The sequence below is a fragment of the Macadamia integrifolia genome, unplaced genomic scaffold, assembly GCF_013358625.1.
Source record: "Macadamia integrifolia cultivar HAES 741 unplaced genomic scaffold, SCU_Mint_v3 scaffold891, whole genome shotgun sequence".
Taxonomy (NCBI): domain Eukaryota; kingdom Viridiplantae; phylum Streptophyta; class Magnoliopsida; order Proteales; family Proteaceae; genus Macadamia; species Macadamia integrifolia.
The window spans coordinates 112,438-131,191 of NW_024870572.1; the positions used below are offsets into that span (position 1 = coordinate 112,438).

An 18,754-nucleotide genomic window follows, 5' to 3' on the forward strand; every position below is an offset into this window, starting at 1 on the left:
TGGAGGAGGGAAGGCCTCAGGAGACAACAGTGGGCATGTTCCTTGGGCTATCACGAATTGGATAATGGCGAAGACAACCAAGCTTGAGCTAACACCGAAGTAGATGGCTTTCCAAATCTTATCCAAAGAACGAGAGTTGGGAGTTCATCTACGAATATTGTGCTCCATCCATATATGATTGATCGCAGCACCAAAGGCAAGCTTCCCAATAGTATCATAGATGGTGGATCCACCGAAAGCCATGTCAACCCAGATCCATTCTCTAGACAAACGAAGGATTCTCCTGCGAGACGGCCAGCAGGAGCTAAGGATCCTCTTCCAGACAGAGGAAGCGAAGGGGCAGAAGTTCTTTCTGTGCTTGCGTAAAGATGTCATAAGTCGTGTCTTCTTTCTCTGCTTGCGTAAGGATGCAAGACTGGAGATAGAAGCTTTACCTGTGTTCAATTTTCGCAATATACTCCTCCATTCTTCTTTGTTGTTTATGTCTGATAGATAAGACCCCAACACTTCTAGAATTGAAGGCAACCCTCCCGAGTAGTGTACAACATCTCGTGAAAGTTGCACAAAATCTTGATGAGGAGGTTCATCCATTGAAAAAGCATGCAAACTAAATAGTTGAAGAGATTCCACATGGTCAAGCTCTCTAGACCAATAGATTTTATCTTTATCAATGTTAGCCACATTCAAAATATGTTCATCCCTAGATGTTATTATGACCCGACTTCCTTGACCAAACCAATTAAGTCCACCAGCCAAAGCATCTACTTGCTCTTTACTGTCCACATCATCAAGAACAAGAAGAACATTTTCTTCACAAAGTCTTTCCTCGATTAATTTTTTTCCTCTATGATAATGACCTATGTCAAAGTCTGTTTTAAAAATATCTTTAAGAAGTCTCTTCTGCAACGACGCAAGACCCATGCATTGCTTTGCTTGTTCTTTAATGTCTGAAAGAAAACTACGCCTATTGAAGTTTAAAAGGATGCAATTATAAACAACCTTCGCAATGGTTGTCTTCCCAATGCCATCGATACCACAGATACCCACGAATTGAACATCATTGGATCCATTATTTAATAAGGATAATAAATCTCCTACACGGGAATCTATTCCAATAGGGTATTTACATTCAGCCAAGTGTGTACTACTGACTAGTTCATCCAAAGCCCTTTTGCCAAGTAATTCAACTATCTTTGCTTGATCCCTACAATAATTGTAAATCAAAAAGAAAATTACAACAATAACTAATGAGAGGAAAATAACTAGTAACCAAGAACACATGAATTTTAAGTTTTTTAACATAATAGAAAGCAGTTGGAATTAAACAATAATGAGAAATTTAGTATCAGCATAAATTGCTAATCTTAAACCAAAAATAAATATATAAGTATGAGTGTAAATTGGAACTATGCATCCTTATATATGTAGTAAGGGTGTGACAGCTTCGATTTAGGCAATATATGTCTATAACTATAATTTAAACGCAAATATCATTGCAGTTAAAAAGGAGCATAAAGATATGGTTACCACAGATGTTACGAGTTTATTCTATACTAAGCTACTTTGAGTTATTAAATATGCTACATCATAAGAGGAAAATTGAATCTCTATGATCAACCAAACAACCTTAGGCTTCAAATAATGTAAGAATGCTGGTGTATTAATTAAATTTTCTATTTCTTGAAAAGTCTTCAACAAATTGAGATATAAGCGGAAGGGTATAATACAAGGTTACCACATATGTTGCACAAATTATATCTATGGCTGATTAACCAGATTGCACCAAATTTTATATGTTTGACAAACAAGTAGGGATATTTCCTTCTTGTAATTATTTGTTCTTTATACTATTAATTTATATTCCTATATCCTATTCACCAGGCTTTGCATAACTCATTATAAACAATAATGGATTAAATATGAATGATGATATTATTGTCTAGGCCATAGTTGAAAAATCAGATTTTCCAACTTAGACTTGTTCTTTCAAAAATTTGTCGACTTGGATGAGTCACTTCGAGTCAAAATGAATCTTTGTTTTTTTTCCATTATTAGATCATATCCCACCTGCTCCACTACCTCACTTTAGTTTAATTTTTTAGTTTTAAGCTACCACATCACTCATGCTCTTCGGGAAATTTCTGGGTTAAAGTTTTCCTTGCCGCACTCAAAACTTATAAGAGATATGTTCGCCATCCAAGTATATGTGCTGGCAACACAAGGAAGATTGGATTAAAATAAGATAAATCAGGAAAAGGAGTAAAATCTCTCAAAAGAGAAATTGATATCACTAAAGGGGAGAAGGATTTTTAATCCCTCATATTATGATGATCTCTACCTACTTTCTTTCCTTGCTTCAATCAAGGTTAGGTCTGTCCTGACAAAAATTAAGGTCAATTAGGACCAACCTCAGCCGAATCAAGGTGAATTAGGGCTAAATTGGGTTTGTGTAAATCCGACAGGGCTAGATTGGGCACGTGTTGAATTTTGGGGACCTAGGGTTAGACTGAGTTTTTAAGAAACCTGGCCCAACCTGACCTTGTTTCACCCCTAAGAGAGAGAGTGGTGAGATAAAGGAATATATTGCATTACCATTTCCATGGCTGACCATTTTTTTTTTCTTTTTTTCTTTTTTTTTTTTTTTTTTTTTTTTTTTTTTTTGTGGGTTTGAGCAGGATTGAATGTGGATCTTGGGGGAAACAGTGAGATAACAAATAAAAGATGAATCTCGATCTAGAGAGAATTCGATAAACAAGAGATAAACAAGATTTGCAGCAGTGACGGCTAGAGCATTTTTGTTGAGGATGGCCATCAAGGGAAGGAAAAGAGCAAGCATGAAGACCAAGCCTATGTACCAGTGGTTCTCAAACTTGAGAGGAACCATGATAGCTTTCTCAAGAGCTAGCTTCATTGAAATAGAAGATGGGTTTATGCCATTGACAGAGGCCAGACAAGTACTGGTAAGATTCTTTCTTCCTTGAATTTATTATATAAGCATAAGAATCAAAATATGCATTGATAGAGAGTGGGAAAGGGAAAGTTGTGAAGGATGAAAGTGGAATGGACTAATGAAATTAGTACTAGATATTTACCAAAAAACATAAATAAAGTAAATAGATAAGATCTAGTTTAAGTTTAAGATATAAAACTGAGACTGGCTACCTTGAGTGGGATTGAGACTTACTTGGTTTTGTCAATAACTTCTCCTTTCAAATTCCCAATCACCCTTAAAGCTTCTCTCCAACTCTCAACAATAAAGGGCTCAAAATTCTTCTCATGTTCCCGAAATGCTTCTTCAAAACTTCCAGTCTGATTCCGAACATGCGATGGATCAAGGTCAAAGAATATGGGCAGGACTATTTGACCGTTGGATATGTGGCATTGAAGTATGTGAGCAAGCTCCAGCAAGCACCATTTGCTATGCGCATAACTTCCAGAGAATATAGGGATTGAGATCTTGGACCTTTCGATCGCTCTAAGACAAGATGGGCCAATGGCTTCTCCAGCCCATAATGTTTCACTATCAATAAAGACATTAATTCCTCTATCTTTTAGAACTAAGTTAAGGAAGCTAGTGAAGTTGTTGCGAGTATCTTCACCCCTAAAGTTTAGGAATACATCATAATTAGAAAACCCAGCTGTGAAGGCAGCAGAGGTAGTGGTGGTGGTGGATGTGGAGTTGGAGAAAGCAAAAGATAAGATGTTTGAAGAGCTATTTCTCTCAAGAAGGAAGTCTCTTGGTTTACCCATTGGTTAATTTTGATTGCTAAAATTATGTGAAGGCAGCTTAATTGTGGACTGAGGTGTTCTTCTGGCTTATATGGAAGAGGTTAAGGAGTTGGTTTTTCTGTTTCTTTGGTCACATTTGGAGGCTATTTATTCATTTTTTTATTTCTTTTTAGCAAAAGTCACCTGTCTCGCAACACGAGGCAGGGTGACGCATTAGGGAAAAAGTAAGCGAGTGGGCGTCGGCTATGGACTTGTGCCTTGCCGGAGGGCAGAGCCTTAGTTGATTAGCAGAGGGAAAAACTAGAAAGCTTCTTCGTGCCGACCTTTGAAGTCGATCATGGACGCTCACCGTCCTTTGAAGTCGGTGAGGTATATTTTTTGGAAATTACGGTTTCTTTAGCTTTTTGCTACTGAAACTATGGAAACCTTACATATTAAGTCATATTGAGGTAGGATGAGACAGGAAAAAATGTGGCTGCTACCCGGGAAATAGCTGCAACCCTCTGTTGACAGTCAAAGAAATTGAGTAATTTACTTTTCCTTAGGGTTTACAAATACCCTCTTAAGTGATAGCATTTTTAAATTTTACCATTTTAGATTTCATTTCTTTGATGCAGGTCTGCATTTCGAGGAACAGCTAAATTTCATTCATGTGAGATGAGGCGTCTTGCTTCTTATACTTTGCTGATTTTAGCCCAAAAAAAAGGTAGTGTGAGACATTATAAGGGTTTCAACCTATACAATTTTGCCATGGTATAGCAGATCACGGCCGGTAGATACCAAATTGTATCTTACAGAGAAAATTCCTATTTTTCAATACTAATATCGTATCAGCTTGGTATGATTTCAGTATATAGTTGATAATTCAATATGCAACTGATACAATTCGATACATATCAAATCATTTTGTCTTAAGTATCAATACCGTATTATATCGAGAAAAACATTATTTGTAATATTAAAATTATACTTAATCTCCTTTGATATGATAATTTGGTACGCTTTGATAACAATACCAAATTATGGGACTTGGTTGGGTTGGACCATTCAACCCACATGACCAAACCTTTATGCGAATAAGCTAAAAGGATCAACTTCTGTATTGAAGAAATATATCATTTTAAGAGAGTCCGGATCAAGTCCTCGTACGAGAATGGGTGCCTGATCTACACATGGAATTCACTCAGTCTCTCTTTTACAAAAGTTTTTTACTTTGCATGAATTCCAAGTGTGAATCAGAGAGGATGATTCTTATACGAGGACCCGATCCAAACTCGTTTTAAGACTTCAAGGATGTATGCTAGTGAAGAAATCCTTTTTATTCCCGTGGGCAAACTAAAGTGATTTTTTTTTTTTTTTTATTCGAAGAAGCAAAAAGGATTATATTAGTTAGAGAAAATTTAAAATCTGACATCTGTTCATCATTACTTAGTTTGATCACCCCTAAATCCTGACTTGTACACAAAAATTAGCCTTCGACAAAATATAATCCAAGTCCATTGTAAAAGAGAAAGTGGCCTATGGCCACGTCAAAAAATATCCCCTAGTCATTATCTTATCAAGACCTGTTATATCAGACCAAACATAGTGCACCTTCCATCCCTTTGTGACAAGCACCTATAATCCGATCAGAAGTCCCATTGCCACTACGTTAATATATCCTCTCTTGTCATGATAAAATCAGCAAGAGAAAATAAGCATTGGTAGTTATAAAGGAACGCGATAGCCTATCCAGAAGTGTTTAAAGATGTGTTAGACATGACAGTCATGATGAGCATATCGTTTGAGTAATGGGGAATAAGCTTCCCCATAACTCCCAAGGGTTCCATGTGTGCCACCTATAGTTGAGCGAATCTAGGGCACTACAATGTAGATCTAATGACCTACAATTTGGACAACCAAACATTCACCTGGGCAATGACATAATCTGGCTTAGGGGTTTGGCCCCCATAATAACTAAGAATACCTATTCATTCCGGTATAAATAGTAACTATCTGTTCTTCCACCGTGAGAGGGGCTGATTGGGATTTTTTGAGCAATTCATGCAATGGTTAACCTCTTACCAATTGATTTTGAGTAGCTTTATCGAGGTTCGCTTCTGCAAAGACTTGTAACTCTACAAATTGAGCAACTTCTAATTTTAATTTGCCAGCTACATGTTTCTATGTAACCACATAAAATAACAGGTTATAATCAATGTGTTAAAAATGTACATTATTAAACTAAGTGAGAGCGAAAGTTTACGTGTCAAACTGAAATTCTCTAGTAGGTTTAATACAAATAGGATAAATTCTCATAGTTTCAATTAATCCGTTGTGGTCGGCACGACAATTGGCTTCCTGAGTTTCTTCTTCTTCAAAGTTCAAATTCCAATTGGCTTCCTGAGTTTCTTCCTCAAATTTCTAATTCCAATTGGCTTCCTGAGTTTTTACCAAAAGAAAAAATTGGCTTCCTGAGTTTCTTACTCAAATTTCTAATTCCTAATAATTGTTTTGGAACTTTACCTTGTCATCGAGCTTTCAGGACCCAAGTTTCTAGAAGCCCTTTTTTTTCGTTGGATTTCTAGAAGCCATAGCCACTCTCTGCAACCAATCACCTCTTAAAAATTTCTCTTCCTTTGTTTATATTTTTGCTATCACATGTTATTTTGTGTGGATAGATGAAAACCAATGCTTAAAAAAACTGGAAAGAATTTGAACCCTTATCAGATATTGACCAGGGTGGATAAGTGGGTCCGAGATCTTAATCTATTTAACCATTCACCACCTCAGAACAGTCAAGCTCCTAACAATTTAACAATCCCATGGAATGATTACCAACAGACCCATGTATCATTGTTTGTGATGGGAAATTTTCAATTCATACTTATTTGGCTGGTTGAGAAGCAATGCTATTAATAGGGAAAAAAATTATATGTACTTCTTTAGACTTTAAAGAATCAGAAGCGAAAGGAATTAATGCTCAAAGGATTGCAGCAGGCCATGCAACTAGGATTCCTTAGCTATCATTACCGTTTAGATTGATTGTGAATGATTAGTGGATCTTTTTCAAAAAGGAAAAGACCACTCACATTGGGATATGCTTCCATTTTTTTGTTAGATATCTGTGATGTTTCTAAACAGTTCAATGTATTTTTGGTGGAGAAGAAGAACATTTGTCTCATTTCCATACCTCATCAGTTGCTAATAAGGGTTTGAACTAATGATTAAGGGCCTTGTAACTAATGAACCCCCTTTTTTTTTTTAATGGTATTTCATTTGCACTAAAAAAAAAAATTATCGAAATTTGTCATTATTATGCACATTTTTCAAATATACATGTGAGATGATATTTTTACTCTCATTGGAAAAAATTCTGTATCCTACTAGAAAGCAAAAAAAGTAAAGTTACATGTTATTTGATACTTTGAAGGCGTCAATAAGAAAATTCTCTCTCCATTCACATCATTATTAACGTAGCCCCAATTGTATACTCCAACACCTATGTTTTCCTTTCTAATATATATTATATTTATCAATATATGAGGTTAGCATATATATCTTTCTCCCCTATTTTTATTAGGAAGAAGAATAAGGTGTTCATGAAAATATATATGTTTTTTTTTTTAATTATTTTTTATGATAGATTAGGAAATTTAAAACTTAAGTTGATTGGGTGGGGGCTTGCAGGTAGATGTAAAATTTTGTTTCCTATTACTTAACTTCCATAAGAGAAAATCAAAGAGTTTAATTTAGAAATTAAGGTGAGCTTTGATGTGTTAATTTAGAATTATTGAACGGAGAAAACCCAATTAACCAATATGATCCCTTTTTTTTCATATTAAAAGATACATCGTTTCTGAAAATCATACACATTATAGAGATTGAAGCCAAATAAGAAGGATCTTAAAGGAGATATATATTAGGATTTTTATAAGGGTAAATTTAAAATTGGACCGTTTTGATAAGTTTACCAAGAAGGCAAGGCAGCCCAATATCTACCATATGCCAGATTGAATAGCTGCCTGAATTTTGTGGACAAGTGGACCATAAGGTCCCTTGCTCATCACACTAAAATTTTCACTATTAGAAAAGAGATTTGAAATTCAAGATTTTGGTTGAGTTTAGGATAATGGTTAGAGTACCATAGAGGTGCATGGACATGCATGGTGATGAACACCAACACCCGAAAAGGTATGTGATTTATTTATTTATTTTGATAAAAAGGATATTGGATTCAGTTAGGATCTTGATTTTGACATGTAGATAGTCCAAACTATGTATTATCTAATTGCCACATGGCACGATGAGGATGGGATGCTTTGGCCACTTTGATAAACTATTCAAAGCAAGGGCCCAAATGAGCTTTTCCCTTCTTCAAATTGGCTAAAAATTTGTAAGAAAATCATATGAGGAAAGACCTGTTATATAAGGATCGATTGAGGTGATTAAGGAGTTCTAAAATAAAGAGGAAAACTCTGACAAGGCTGCTTTTTTTTTTCTTTTTTCTTTTTTTTAACCAAAAGTGTTCGGGCCAGCTTACGCACACCTCGACTAATCCTCGGGGAGACTAGCACAGCAACCCACCATCATGATCTCCACTTAAATCGTAAATGCATAGATGTTGGTGTATGATGTCTTGTATTCCGTCGCAGTTTAATCTAGGGAGTATTGGTGCAGCACCTAAACAGGCAAGACGGCGGTCCCGCTATTCCGTCGCAGTTTAATCCGGATTAGGGTGGCAATTGTAGTTTAATCCGGATTAGGGTTTTTTCGCTATATATTTGTAGCGAGGGTTTCTTTCTCTGTAATGCAAGCAATACGGAGAGGTGTGAGGAAGAGCGTTGTAACCCTATTCTCCATTGATAGTGAAGCAGGATCTCATCTCACCGGGGACGTAGGCAACCTTGCCGAACCTCGTAAAATCCGTGTGCATTGTTTGATTTGTTTTTCCATTATCTTCTGCATCGTTTTAGGGTTGCGTTTCTACAATAGATGGGGAATCAAACCTGAGACCGTGTGCCTAATCCACACAATCCCCAGTTCACCCTAACCACCTGGGCAACCCACAGGTGGGTACAGAATAAATAAGAAAATACACACACACACACTCAAACAATGCGTACGATAGGGTTCAATCCCACGACCTCTTCCCCTGGGTGCCGGCTCCACAAACCAAAGCAACCACCACTGAAATAACCTAGAGGGTGGTGAATAGGTTATACTAGTGGAAATTAAAATCTTTTCGAATATATCAGATTTCCGAATGTGATTATGAATTAAAAATATTGTAGAATAAAAATTCACAACCACACTACACAGAGATTTATAGTGGTTTAACTCAACCTGAGTCTAATCCACACCTTACAAGATCCTCTTGTAAGGTATTCCACTAGTTTTCCCTTTCAGTACAGTAGGTAGGGATGAAAACCTCTTACACAATCTCCTTTACATGTAGAGAGACACCTTTACAATCTCCTTTACTGGTAGAGAAGCACCCTTACAATCTCCTTTACGGTTAGAGAAGCACTCTTACAATCTTATTTGAACAAGAGAACCCTACACGAGCCTGAGTACAGTCTAGACAAGTGTAATAGAGAAAAGTGGAATAGAGTTTTTGAGTTACCTCATGTGGTGCGTGCTATGAATATGAAATGAATAAAAACATGCACCTTAATTGTCTTCCTTTGGATATGAAGGATGATGGAGACTTCTAATCCGCACTTGAGTTCCTTGGAACTTGAGCTTTAATCACAAAGTTGGAACTCGAAAGAATACTGTTTGACTGTCACTCAATGGCTTTGATAATGATTGTTTAATGCTCATTTAATAGTTAATTAATAATGTAATACCCCACTCCCTATTTCCAATTTATATGTAATTATATAAATATAAATTATATAATTATATATATATATATATATATATCAATGTCATTATATATATATCAATATCATTAATATGTAATTATATATATCAATGTCATTAATGAGAACAAACAAGATAGTAGTAGGGATGGTTTGAAAATAGGAGAAAAGAGACAAAGGAGAGTTAAAAATGAGAGACATTTTGGGATGGAATGACCTTGTACGTATGACATTGCACAAAAGGGAGTAATATAATATATAAATATTAATTTCATTACACAAAAGGGGGGGCTTGTCTATTGTCGGTGGAGAAGAAAAGGAGAGGAAGAGTGAGATAAAGTTGGGTGGGACCTACCTATCCTTTCACCATTAACTCACCTTCCTCATTTGTTAGCTAAGAGACAAAAAAGAAAATCAAGAAAAGAAGAAGATAAGAGAAGAGAAAGGGGGAGGAATGCTCACAATCTAAGAGAGAGGGAGGGACATGTGTGAGAGTAATGGATGGAGAGAGAGAGAGAGACATGGACATGAGAAAGGGAAAGGTGGAGAGAGAAAGGGAAAGGGAGAGTAAGGGTTTGTTTGTAAAGAGAGGGTGTGCATACAAATCTTTCAATAAGAAAGAAAGGAAAGAAAAGAAGGGAAAGGAAAGAAGAGAGTTAAGAGGGAGATGGACTATTGGGGTGGCTGTGATTTTCTCAAATTCAGGTAAAGAAAGTGGAGGAAAGGAGAAGGAGAGAAGGACTCCAACGATTTTGGTGGAGGAAGAGCTTCACAATTGAAATTTGAGAAAAGAAAGAGGATGTGGAGGTGAGGTTTTTAGCTTTTCAAACCTTAGTTCTTCCATGGTTACATGAGTTTTAAAAGAAAGAGAAGGAGAGAAAGAGAGAAGTGAGTTGGGAGAGGGAGTTGATGCCAAGGCCAACTTGCAGCCCAACCTCACGGCTTGCTACTGTCCAGCTGAAGTCTTGGCTTCTCCTCCCCTATTTTGGTATTTTTAAATCAACTTTGTTTAGTATAATTATGAAAAAGATTGGAAGCAACTATAGTTGGAATCCACTGTTATTTAAATTTTAAAAGGGCATTGTCTGAATGAGTTCAAAAGAGGAACCTACTTTAAGGAAATTGAAATATACATGGAACCGAGGACACTAAAGCTGATTTGATTATATTGGAAGTCTTCTAAGAGATCAACACCGATGGTAAAGAGTAAAGAAAAAGAAATAAAAGAAATGGGAAGTTTATGGCTACGTATATATGAAATGATTGTGTAACATAGCCTTACTAAAGTCCTACTAAGACTACTAGTATGGATTTGTCATAATCATTAGAGAACATAGTGGACCATGATCTAATAAGTTAACTACCCGCTATCTTAGTCAATATTTGTTGATTAAAGTACTACTAAGAGTCGATTACGTACTATGGACTGCTGTGTAATATGAAAGTTCGATCATTAGAGGAATTCTTGAATTCCAAGAGTACGTAGTCAGCCCAGATGCACTTTACCAAAATGGCCATAACTTCTTTTATAAAATAGTAAATGACGTTCTGTCTTTTTTGTAAGAAACTAGACTCATAGATCTTTCTATCCATATAGGGTATGGATACTAGTTCCTTCAGAATTGGTTCGGGTTTGACATGAAATTTACCCAAAAACAGAGGACTGCAATTACTATTTTCAGCTTCAGTCCTTCGGCATAGTCTTGTGGACCTAGTTCGGGTCGTTAGGCCATTTAGAAATGCTCCCACATCAATCAGAGATTAAGAAACCTATGTAAAAGCCTAAGTATATGATTTGGTTGGATGGTGAGTTTAAAGTAAAAGGATCAAGTCCGGCAGTCGGTAGCATATATAACAAAGTGAAAGCATAAGTTTAGGAGTGATTACATACTTGAGTCATTAAGTTTGAAGTAAAAAATTCTTATGTAGGTGATACAATTGCCAGAGAACGTTAGCAGAAAGTAGTTCTCACAATAATTTTTGGACATCATCTACAAGTAAGGGGAATTCGACCATATCCTTGCATGTTTTGTCATTTACAGTATATATATGTATGTCATTGCCTCTAAGATCTGTTTTATGTTTTTATATGTATCAAAATATTGTTTTCATGATTTTCTTTTATAAGTGTGAGGCATGATAGACATAAGATGGCATAAAATGGATCGAAGCTAAAAGTTGTCAAAGTCCTTTCCAACAGAGGAACTGGGAAGGATAATGCGGTCTTTTAATGCCCACCCTGCTGGTATGGGACAGTCAGGGGAGGACCAATAAGGGCTCCATCAATATTCCGCTCCACCCAAATATTGAAATTGACAATGACAACTGGATGCCAAAGTTGGTAAGCAAGACAGCAAAGAATAAAAAAGAAAAGAAAAGATTAAAGATACACTCTTAAGACACGACCCAGATCCTTTGAGCTAAAAAGCAAGAAAAGGGTGAGGCATTGAGAGAGGAGCATGTGGGATGAATTCTCAAGACATGACCTAGATCATTTGAGCTCAAGAGCAAGACAAGGGCGAGGCGTTGAGGAAAAACATCCTACCCAAAAGTAAGAAAGTAAAGGTAAAAGAATAAGAGAAAGAGTAAGAAAGAAAAGATAGGTTAAAGAGGAAAAAGGATAATGTTAAGTATATGTATGATCAGATATATTATATTCTTAGATTTATGCATTGACAAAAATAGCACGTGATTGTTATGATGTTTCTTCAATTATGTATGTTTTACTTCATGATATGATTATGTTTTTCTCACTGAGCTGGTTGAGCTTACCCTATGATATATAACTATTTTACAGAGCCAAAACATGTGCCATGCCGTTGTGCACAGTGTGTATTTGATGATAGAGGTGCTGATTTTCCTTCCTCCAAAGAATAATCTGAAGATATAACCATTCCAAACTTTGTTAGACTTTTTGAAAGAATGTTGTAATAACTTTACAATGGATTACAGTACGTTTCATGTATTTGATAGGTATAGACATATTAAGACTGTCAATGTGTAATGAAGTTATAAGTATGACGACTTAGCTTCCGCTTTAGAAATTTTGATAAGTTTTTAGATTAGTTTTCGCTGCGTATATGTGTTTGGGTAAGAGAATTGTAAGATTATGCTGTTATTTAACGGTGGCCCACGAGGGCCTGCACCCATATCTTAATTGGATTTGGGGGCATTACAAATAAAGCCATTAGTAGGGTATTTATATGTGAGAGGGTTGGGCTTAATTTGGGTGACAGTATCTCCAATTTTGGAATGAGTATAAACTCAAACGGGAAAAAATTGCCTCAACCGGTAAGTACCAGTTGGATCCGGTAGGTACTGAATCATGTTACCGTTGCCCACATTAAAACCATTAGATTCATAAAACTAGCCATTGTGTCCTAAATATAGCTGTTGGAGGTGTTCAGGGGTCATCCGGTAGGTACCGGTTCAATCCGGTAAATACCGGATGGCCTCTGTTGGCCAAGTCTGAGATGTATATCTCATCCGAAACCAATCCGGCCAACCGGAAGATTATCTGGATACATCCAGTATGTATCGGTTCCATCTAGTAGATACCGGATGGTCTTTGTTGGTCATAGCTAAGAGGTTTTCCTTCACAGAGGCAATCTGGTAGTTACCGGTTCAATCCGGTAAGTACCAGATGGTCCCTGTTTTGTGTCTTTGACTGTCTATCAAACATGAACATAAGACCAACTACTTAGGGTCTTCCTAACACGTGTATGTATGAGTGGTGCGTGCAGGTGTGTGCTATTACAACCTATTCTAGAGATGAGTCTTCAAGTCTTTGATCACTTGCTTCGAGTCTTCGATCACTTGCTTCAAGTCTTCGAGTCTTCGATCGCTTGCTTCAAGTGTTCGAGTCTTCGATCGCTTGCTTCAAGTCTTCGAGTCTTCAATCAATTACTTCAAACTATTGCTCCATATGATTGAGCTAGAGGTCAAGCAACCTCGTGTCTTGATCCTTCACATCACACTTGGTATAAAATTAATTAGTTGCACACACACTTGTTTGTTATCATCAAAACCGCTATAGAGTGGTATTCCCAACAACCACTAGGCTATCCTAGTGTTCGTTTGGTTGCAAGGAAAATGGGAAGGGAAGAAGGAAAGTGAAACGATTTTTTTTTCCCTTTTGAGTCGTTTGGTTGCAATAGAAATGAAGTGAAATTAATTTACCATAGTTGTTTGGTTGGATGTAAAATAGATGTAAAATTTTAAAAAACTAATAATCCAACCAAACACTTCAAAAGAGATGGGGGGAGAGTACTTTTCAATCCATAACCCACCCAGCTCCTCAAAATTTATATTGGTTATGTGAATCAGGTCATTCAAAGTCTGTACCATATCAAATCAAATGTCATCAGATACTATGTTTTATCACTAACCAAACTCGTTTTTCTTTGGCTAGTAGTTGCCCATGGGAATTCTCACTCCAAATGCTACAATTTTATATTTTTATTTTTTTTCTGGTTTGGATTTTTACTTTCAAAAAATTTAAAATTTTCAAAATATGTTCTATCATCTATTGTCCATTCTTGATTTTTCTTTTGAGCCTTTTAACTAACTCATTTTTCCTACCGAAAAAAAAAAAAAAACACACTAACTCATTTTGTTAGAAACTTCTTTTGTCCCTCCAATCTTCTCTACTATCTTTCCGTTATTTTCGGTAAATTCCACATCCGACTATGCTTCCCTTACCTCCCCAAATCTCTCCCACCTCATCCCTTTCTCACAATAGTAACATGACTCTCTTTTCCTTTCGACTTTGTTTGGTTGCAAGGGGAATGTAAATTTTTTATTTAAAGTGGAATTTTTTTCCCAGAAAAAATAAATTTAGATGTTTGATTGCAAGGGAAATATATTTTACATGCGAAAAAAATTTCACTTAACCATTAAAATTTCCCTTTTTATTTCCCCACCAAAATAGGAAGAAAAAAAAAAACCCTACTCTCACAATCTCTCTCCCACTCTTGCGACTCTCACCCTGCTTATGACTCTCAACGATCTCTCTCTCTCTCTCTCTCTCTCTCTCTCTCTCTCTCACGCAACTCAATTTGGTTTGTTTTGACAAAAAAACTTTGGATTTGAGCCAAATGGTTCATTACTAACTTGTTGGGTTTGTTTTGACCAAAAGACTTTTGGAATGGGTCTTTCAGTCATTATCACTTGTGATCTATTACTCTGTTCTTTGTGATCATCTTTTATATTATTTTAAATATTTATTTATGTTGTATTCATTTGATATATAGAATGAAATGTACCTGCTTCGGATGTCTCAATAGCGCTTTGACCGCTGCTAATTGTCCCATTCCTGCGGCCTGTGGATAGCTTTCAAAGCTGACTTACAACAACATTTGGATAAAATAACTCGCATATTCTAAGGAAAATGGTTTTCAGAGCTGTTCGAGGAAGGGTAAGCTAGCACATCTCGGTCTCTCTCTCTCTCTCTCTCTCTCTCTCTCTCTCTCTCTCTCTCTCTCTCTCTCTCTCTCTCTCTCTCTCTCTCCTTCTCATGTGGAATGATCTCGCTGCCCTCTTATGTATATATTATTTTTTTATCATATTTCATTGGTGCATTCCTTTATACTGCTTGCTTTATACTTTTTGGGTAATATTTCCCATCCTTCATTGACCCTTGATAGTAGGATCCCTATAATCTAACATTACTCTTTTTTCAATCTCACGTTCAACTCAGTTTTTAAGGATTGTCCTAACCTATTCTTAATTGCTTAAATAATAATAAAAAATTGGCTACATAAATTGAAGTTTTGATGGTAAAAATATTTTGTCCAAGAGAATCAAAGCTAATCTAAAATTCATGAAGTCATTACAATATTGCAATTAAGGGCAAGAGATCTCTATATGGTCATATGGTCCATGCATCAGAGTCGAAATCAATAAGAGTGCTTGGTGAAGCATTAATATAGATGGAATACTTGATTTTATAGGGGATCCTCACACTATCGGTGTGGAGGCTGGGGACCCTCTCTATAAATGTAATTACATAAATGTCCCATTTGTTTGTATCTCAAATGGGTGAGAAGATGGTTCTTTTACCACATGATGAACTCACTTAGGTGACATACCAAATTACCAAATAATTCAAATCAGCATCAATTCTAAATAAATCATACGTACACTCTAGCCAAATCCAAGTTGATAGCCAACCAACAATCTAAAAGATCGCCTTTTTCATTTTTTTTCACTCATAAAGGATGGATCACATCCTTGTTCTTCATCTCGGCATGGTTGAAACTAGTGGTGCAAATTTGGCCTAATGAACTCGAGCCCACCCTCATTCCGAGTAGGGTTTGTGTTGGGATTTTCAACCCTTCAGGTGGGCTTGCCCTGGGAATTTTCACGCTTGAGCTGGGCTGAGGCCTCGGTTTGAGCCCAGCCCGACCCTGTATGTTTAATATAGTATTATATATAACATTTTAGTAGAATACGCAAATATAAAATGTGATAATGTATGTAATACATTAACAATTAAATACAATACTTAAGGGCAGTCAAGTCCAATCAAGGCCAGCCCCACTCTGAAATGGCAAAAATTGGAGTATGACAGGATCAATTAGGGGGCGTTTGGTTCGAATTATCCGTTGGATCATATTCCAGGGATTCAGGTTCTCATTTAAATTAAACCGTTTGGTTCATATTTTAAGCCAACTGATCCGGAGTCAGCGTGTTCAACTGAATCACCCATTTACTCTAAAACCCAGGACTCCACTGGATTAACCTGAATAGGTAAATTCGGAATCGAGTCAGGGATTCTAGGGTTTATATAAAAGGTACAGAATCAGGGTGAATCAAATTTTATCGGGTTTTTCTCTCACTTTACTCTCATTCGCTGAAAGCCGATCGACGCTCTCCGGTGAAAGTGAAAACGCAAGGTGATATTTCCTTCTCCTTCTTCTTCTTCTTCTTCTTCTCAGTTGTGTTTTCTTTTGTCACACATTTACCAGCTTTGCATGGAAGATGGTCGCAACCGATAGCCATCTGAAAACCGATGCTTTATTCATGGTGCGTTTGGTCCTCTTTATGTGTTTTCTTCGTCTTGTTCTTCGTCTGTGTTTTACTCATATTATTGAGCTTAGGTTTCTAATTTTTATGTTGTTACCTTCATATCTAGGGTTTGCCTCTTAGGTTTCTATTTCACTGTGTAAGGTTTACACATTTGGCTTAGATGATCGGCTGCCGAGGGTAGTGCAAAATCCATCTGAAGTCAGCGGTATGGTCCGTTATCTTCTTCAATCAAAGATCTAAAACCCTAATTTGGGGATTTTAAGTTTCAGATATAGCATAACAGTTATTTCCCCCCCCCCCTTTGCTTCTACTCCTCTCTCGGATAACTTGTTTTTGTTGCATGCAGGTTTCTTTGCTCTCGATTCTTATTCTTCTTTGTTTGTGTTGAGGGTTGATATAAAAACCATAGAATCACGCCCTAGTTGCTCTAAAACAACCGAAGCCTCACCCTCTCTCAACTCTTCTTCCTCCTACTCTTCTAAGAGCGGTTGCAGATTATGGTCGATATTTTTGGTGTTGTCCACAATCAATTGGGGTATGAATTTCTTAAATTTTTTTTTTTTTGGATGTTTAAAATTTGAATGTTTATTTCCTTATATTATTATAAGATGACTATACTTGCTTTACAGGTTGAAAACAAAGGTCGTGGAATGTTCGAATGGATATCAAATTCAAGCCCAAGTTGTCATACTTATCAAACTCCACCTATGTCACTATGCTCGGAAACCTCAACTTCATTATCTCCTTCCCCTTCATTAGACTATATCAAAGGATACTTGAACGGTGCAATAAAAGAATCGGAGGACCATACGAGGATGCTGAGAGATGTTCTTGACGCAGTCAAGAAGCTTGATTAAACAAAAATGTAGGATGAACTTTTTTAGAATTTTTTGGAAAAGAAAAGGCCGAAGCCATTGTAATGATATTGAGTTCATTATCCTTTTTTTTTTTTTGATAGAAAGATTTCATTATCATTTACTAGTACTTGGATGAACTCAATACTATATTATTCCTTTACATGCTTCTTCTTTCATTTGGTCCTAAGGACCTATATTACTTGTATAAATCATTGGAGACTATTGTTTCTACCCACTTTGAAGTAGATCTATCTCCACAATCCAAATCATGCTCTGGTTTGGGCAATTTTCAGATCTGAAGCATATGAAATTACTGTTGATCTGACCAATAGATCATGATTCTGTTTAGTTATGACTTTATTTCTCATCTATGGAGGGCTGCTCTACCGAAGTTTGAAGGCCATCAGTACTAGAGATGTCCATCAGTTAAACTTCTTCTTATACAGCCTACGATAATACAGTATTGACCCCCTTTTCTCTATTAAATTGATTTCAGATATGATTGGTGATATAAATCAGTATTATAGTATTATTGGGGATTCTTTGCTTTAAATTTGGGAGTTAACTAACTCTAGTTATTGCTGGTTATAGTGTTCTATCGATTTCTCAGGCCTTGTTTATTCTATTTTGCTATCGGGTACTGCTGTTTGGTGCTCAATGGAATGGTCTAACTTTTTTAGTTCTCTAGACTTAGTAATTCTATCGAATGAATATAGGCAACCGTTTTTTGCAGCCACTGGTGGAGACACTTTAATTGCCTGAGAAAAGGTGAACCTGAGCCCCCGATTAGGAAGAGAAAATACCCATTTGCAGTAGAACTTCGAGCAGCCCATATGAAGACTTCTAATTAGACGTGTAATTTTTATTTTTATTTTTTGTTTAAGTCATGAAATGTGGGTAGTACTTAGTAGGGTATGGTATATTATAATTTTAGGGCCTTGAGGTTTCGGATATTAATTTATCATCTTATTCAATGGCTTTATCAACCTTGATCGATTGTTAGTTTCTAATGTTAGAAAATATTCACTTGTTAGCAGACTCTTCATAAATCCCTTCTTTGATGGCTGATATTCTTTTTTAAGATGCACGATACCTATTTCAATCACATGAACTACAATACAATCATGCCTTGTAATATTCTTCTTTTTGTCCTCTTCAATTACAAAAAAATAAAAAATAAATAAATTACTACACTACACTATTAGACTTGATAGTTCACGAGTTCCACTCTTTTTTTTTTTCACATATTACCATTAAAAAAAAATAAAGTACATGTGTGGAACAAATTTTAGT

At 36.3% G+C, this 18,754-nt stretch overlaps 1 protein-coding gene across 1 annotated transcript in view; it reads right to left on the minus strand.

Moving 5' to 3' along the window:
- Positions 1–144: 144 nt before the first annotated feature.
- Positions 145–18,754, minus strand: part of LOC122070351 (TMV resistance protein N-like) — a 22,750-nt gene continuing 4,140 nt past the window's right edge. The window contains exons 2-3 of the mRNA XM_042634489.1: positions 3,185–3,601; positions 145–1,204 (exon numbers count right to left, since the gene is read on the minus strand). Coding sequence (XP_042490423.1) covers positions 145–1,204; positions 3,185–3,601 — 1,477 coding nt within the window. The remainder of the gene's footprint in view (positions 1,205–3,184; positions 3,602–18,754) is intronic.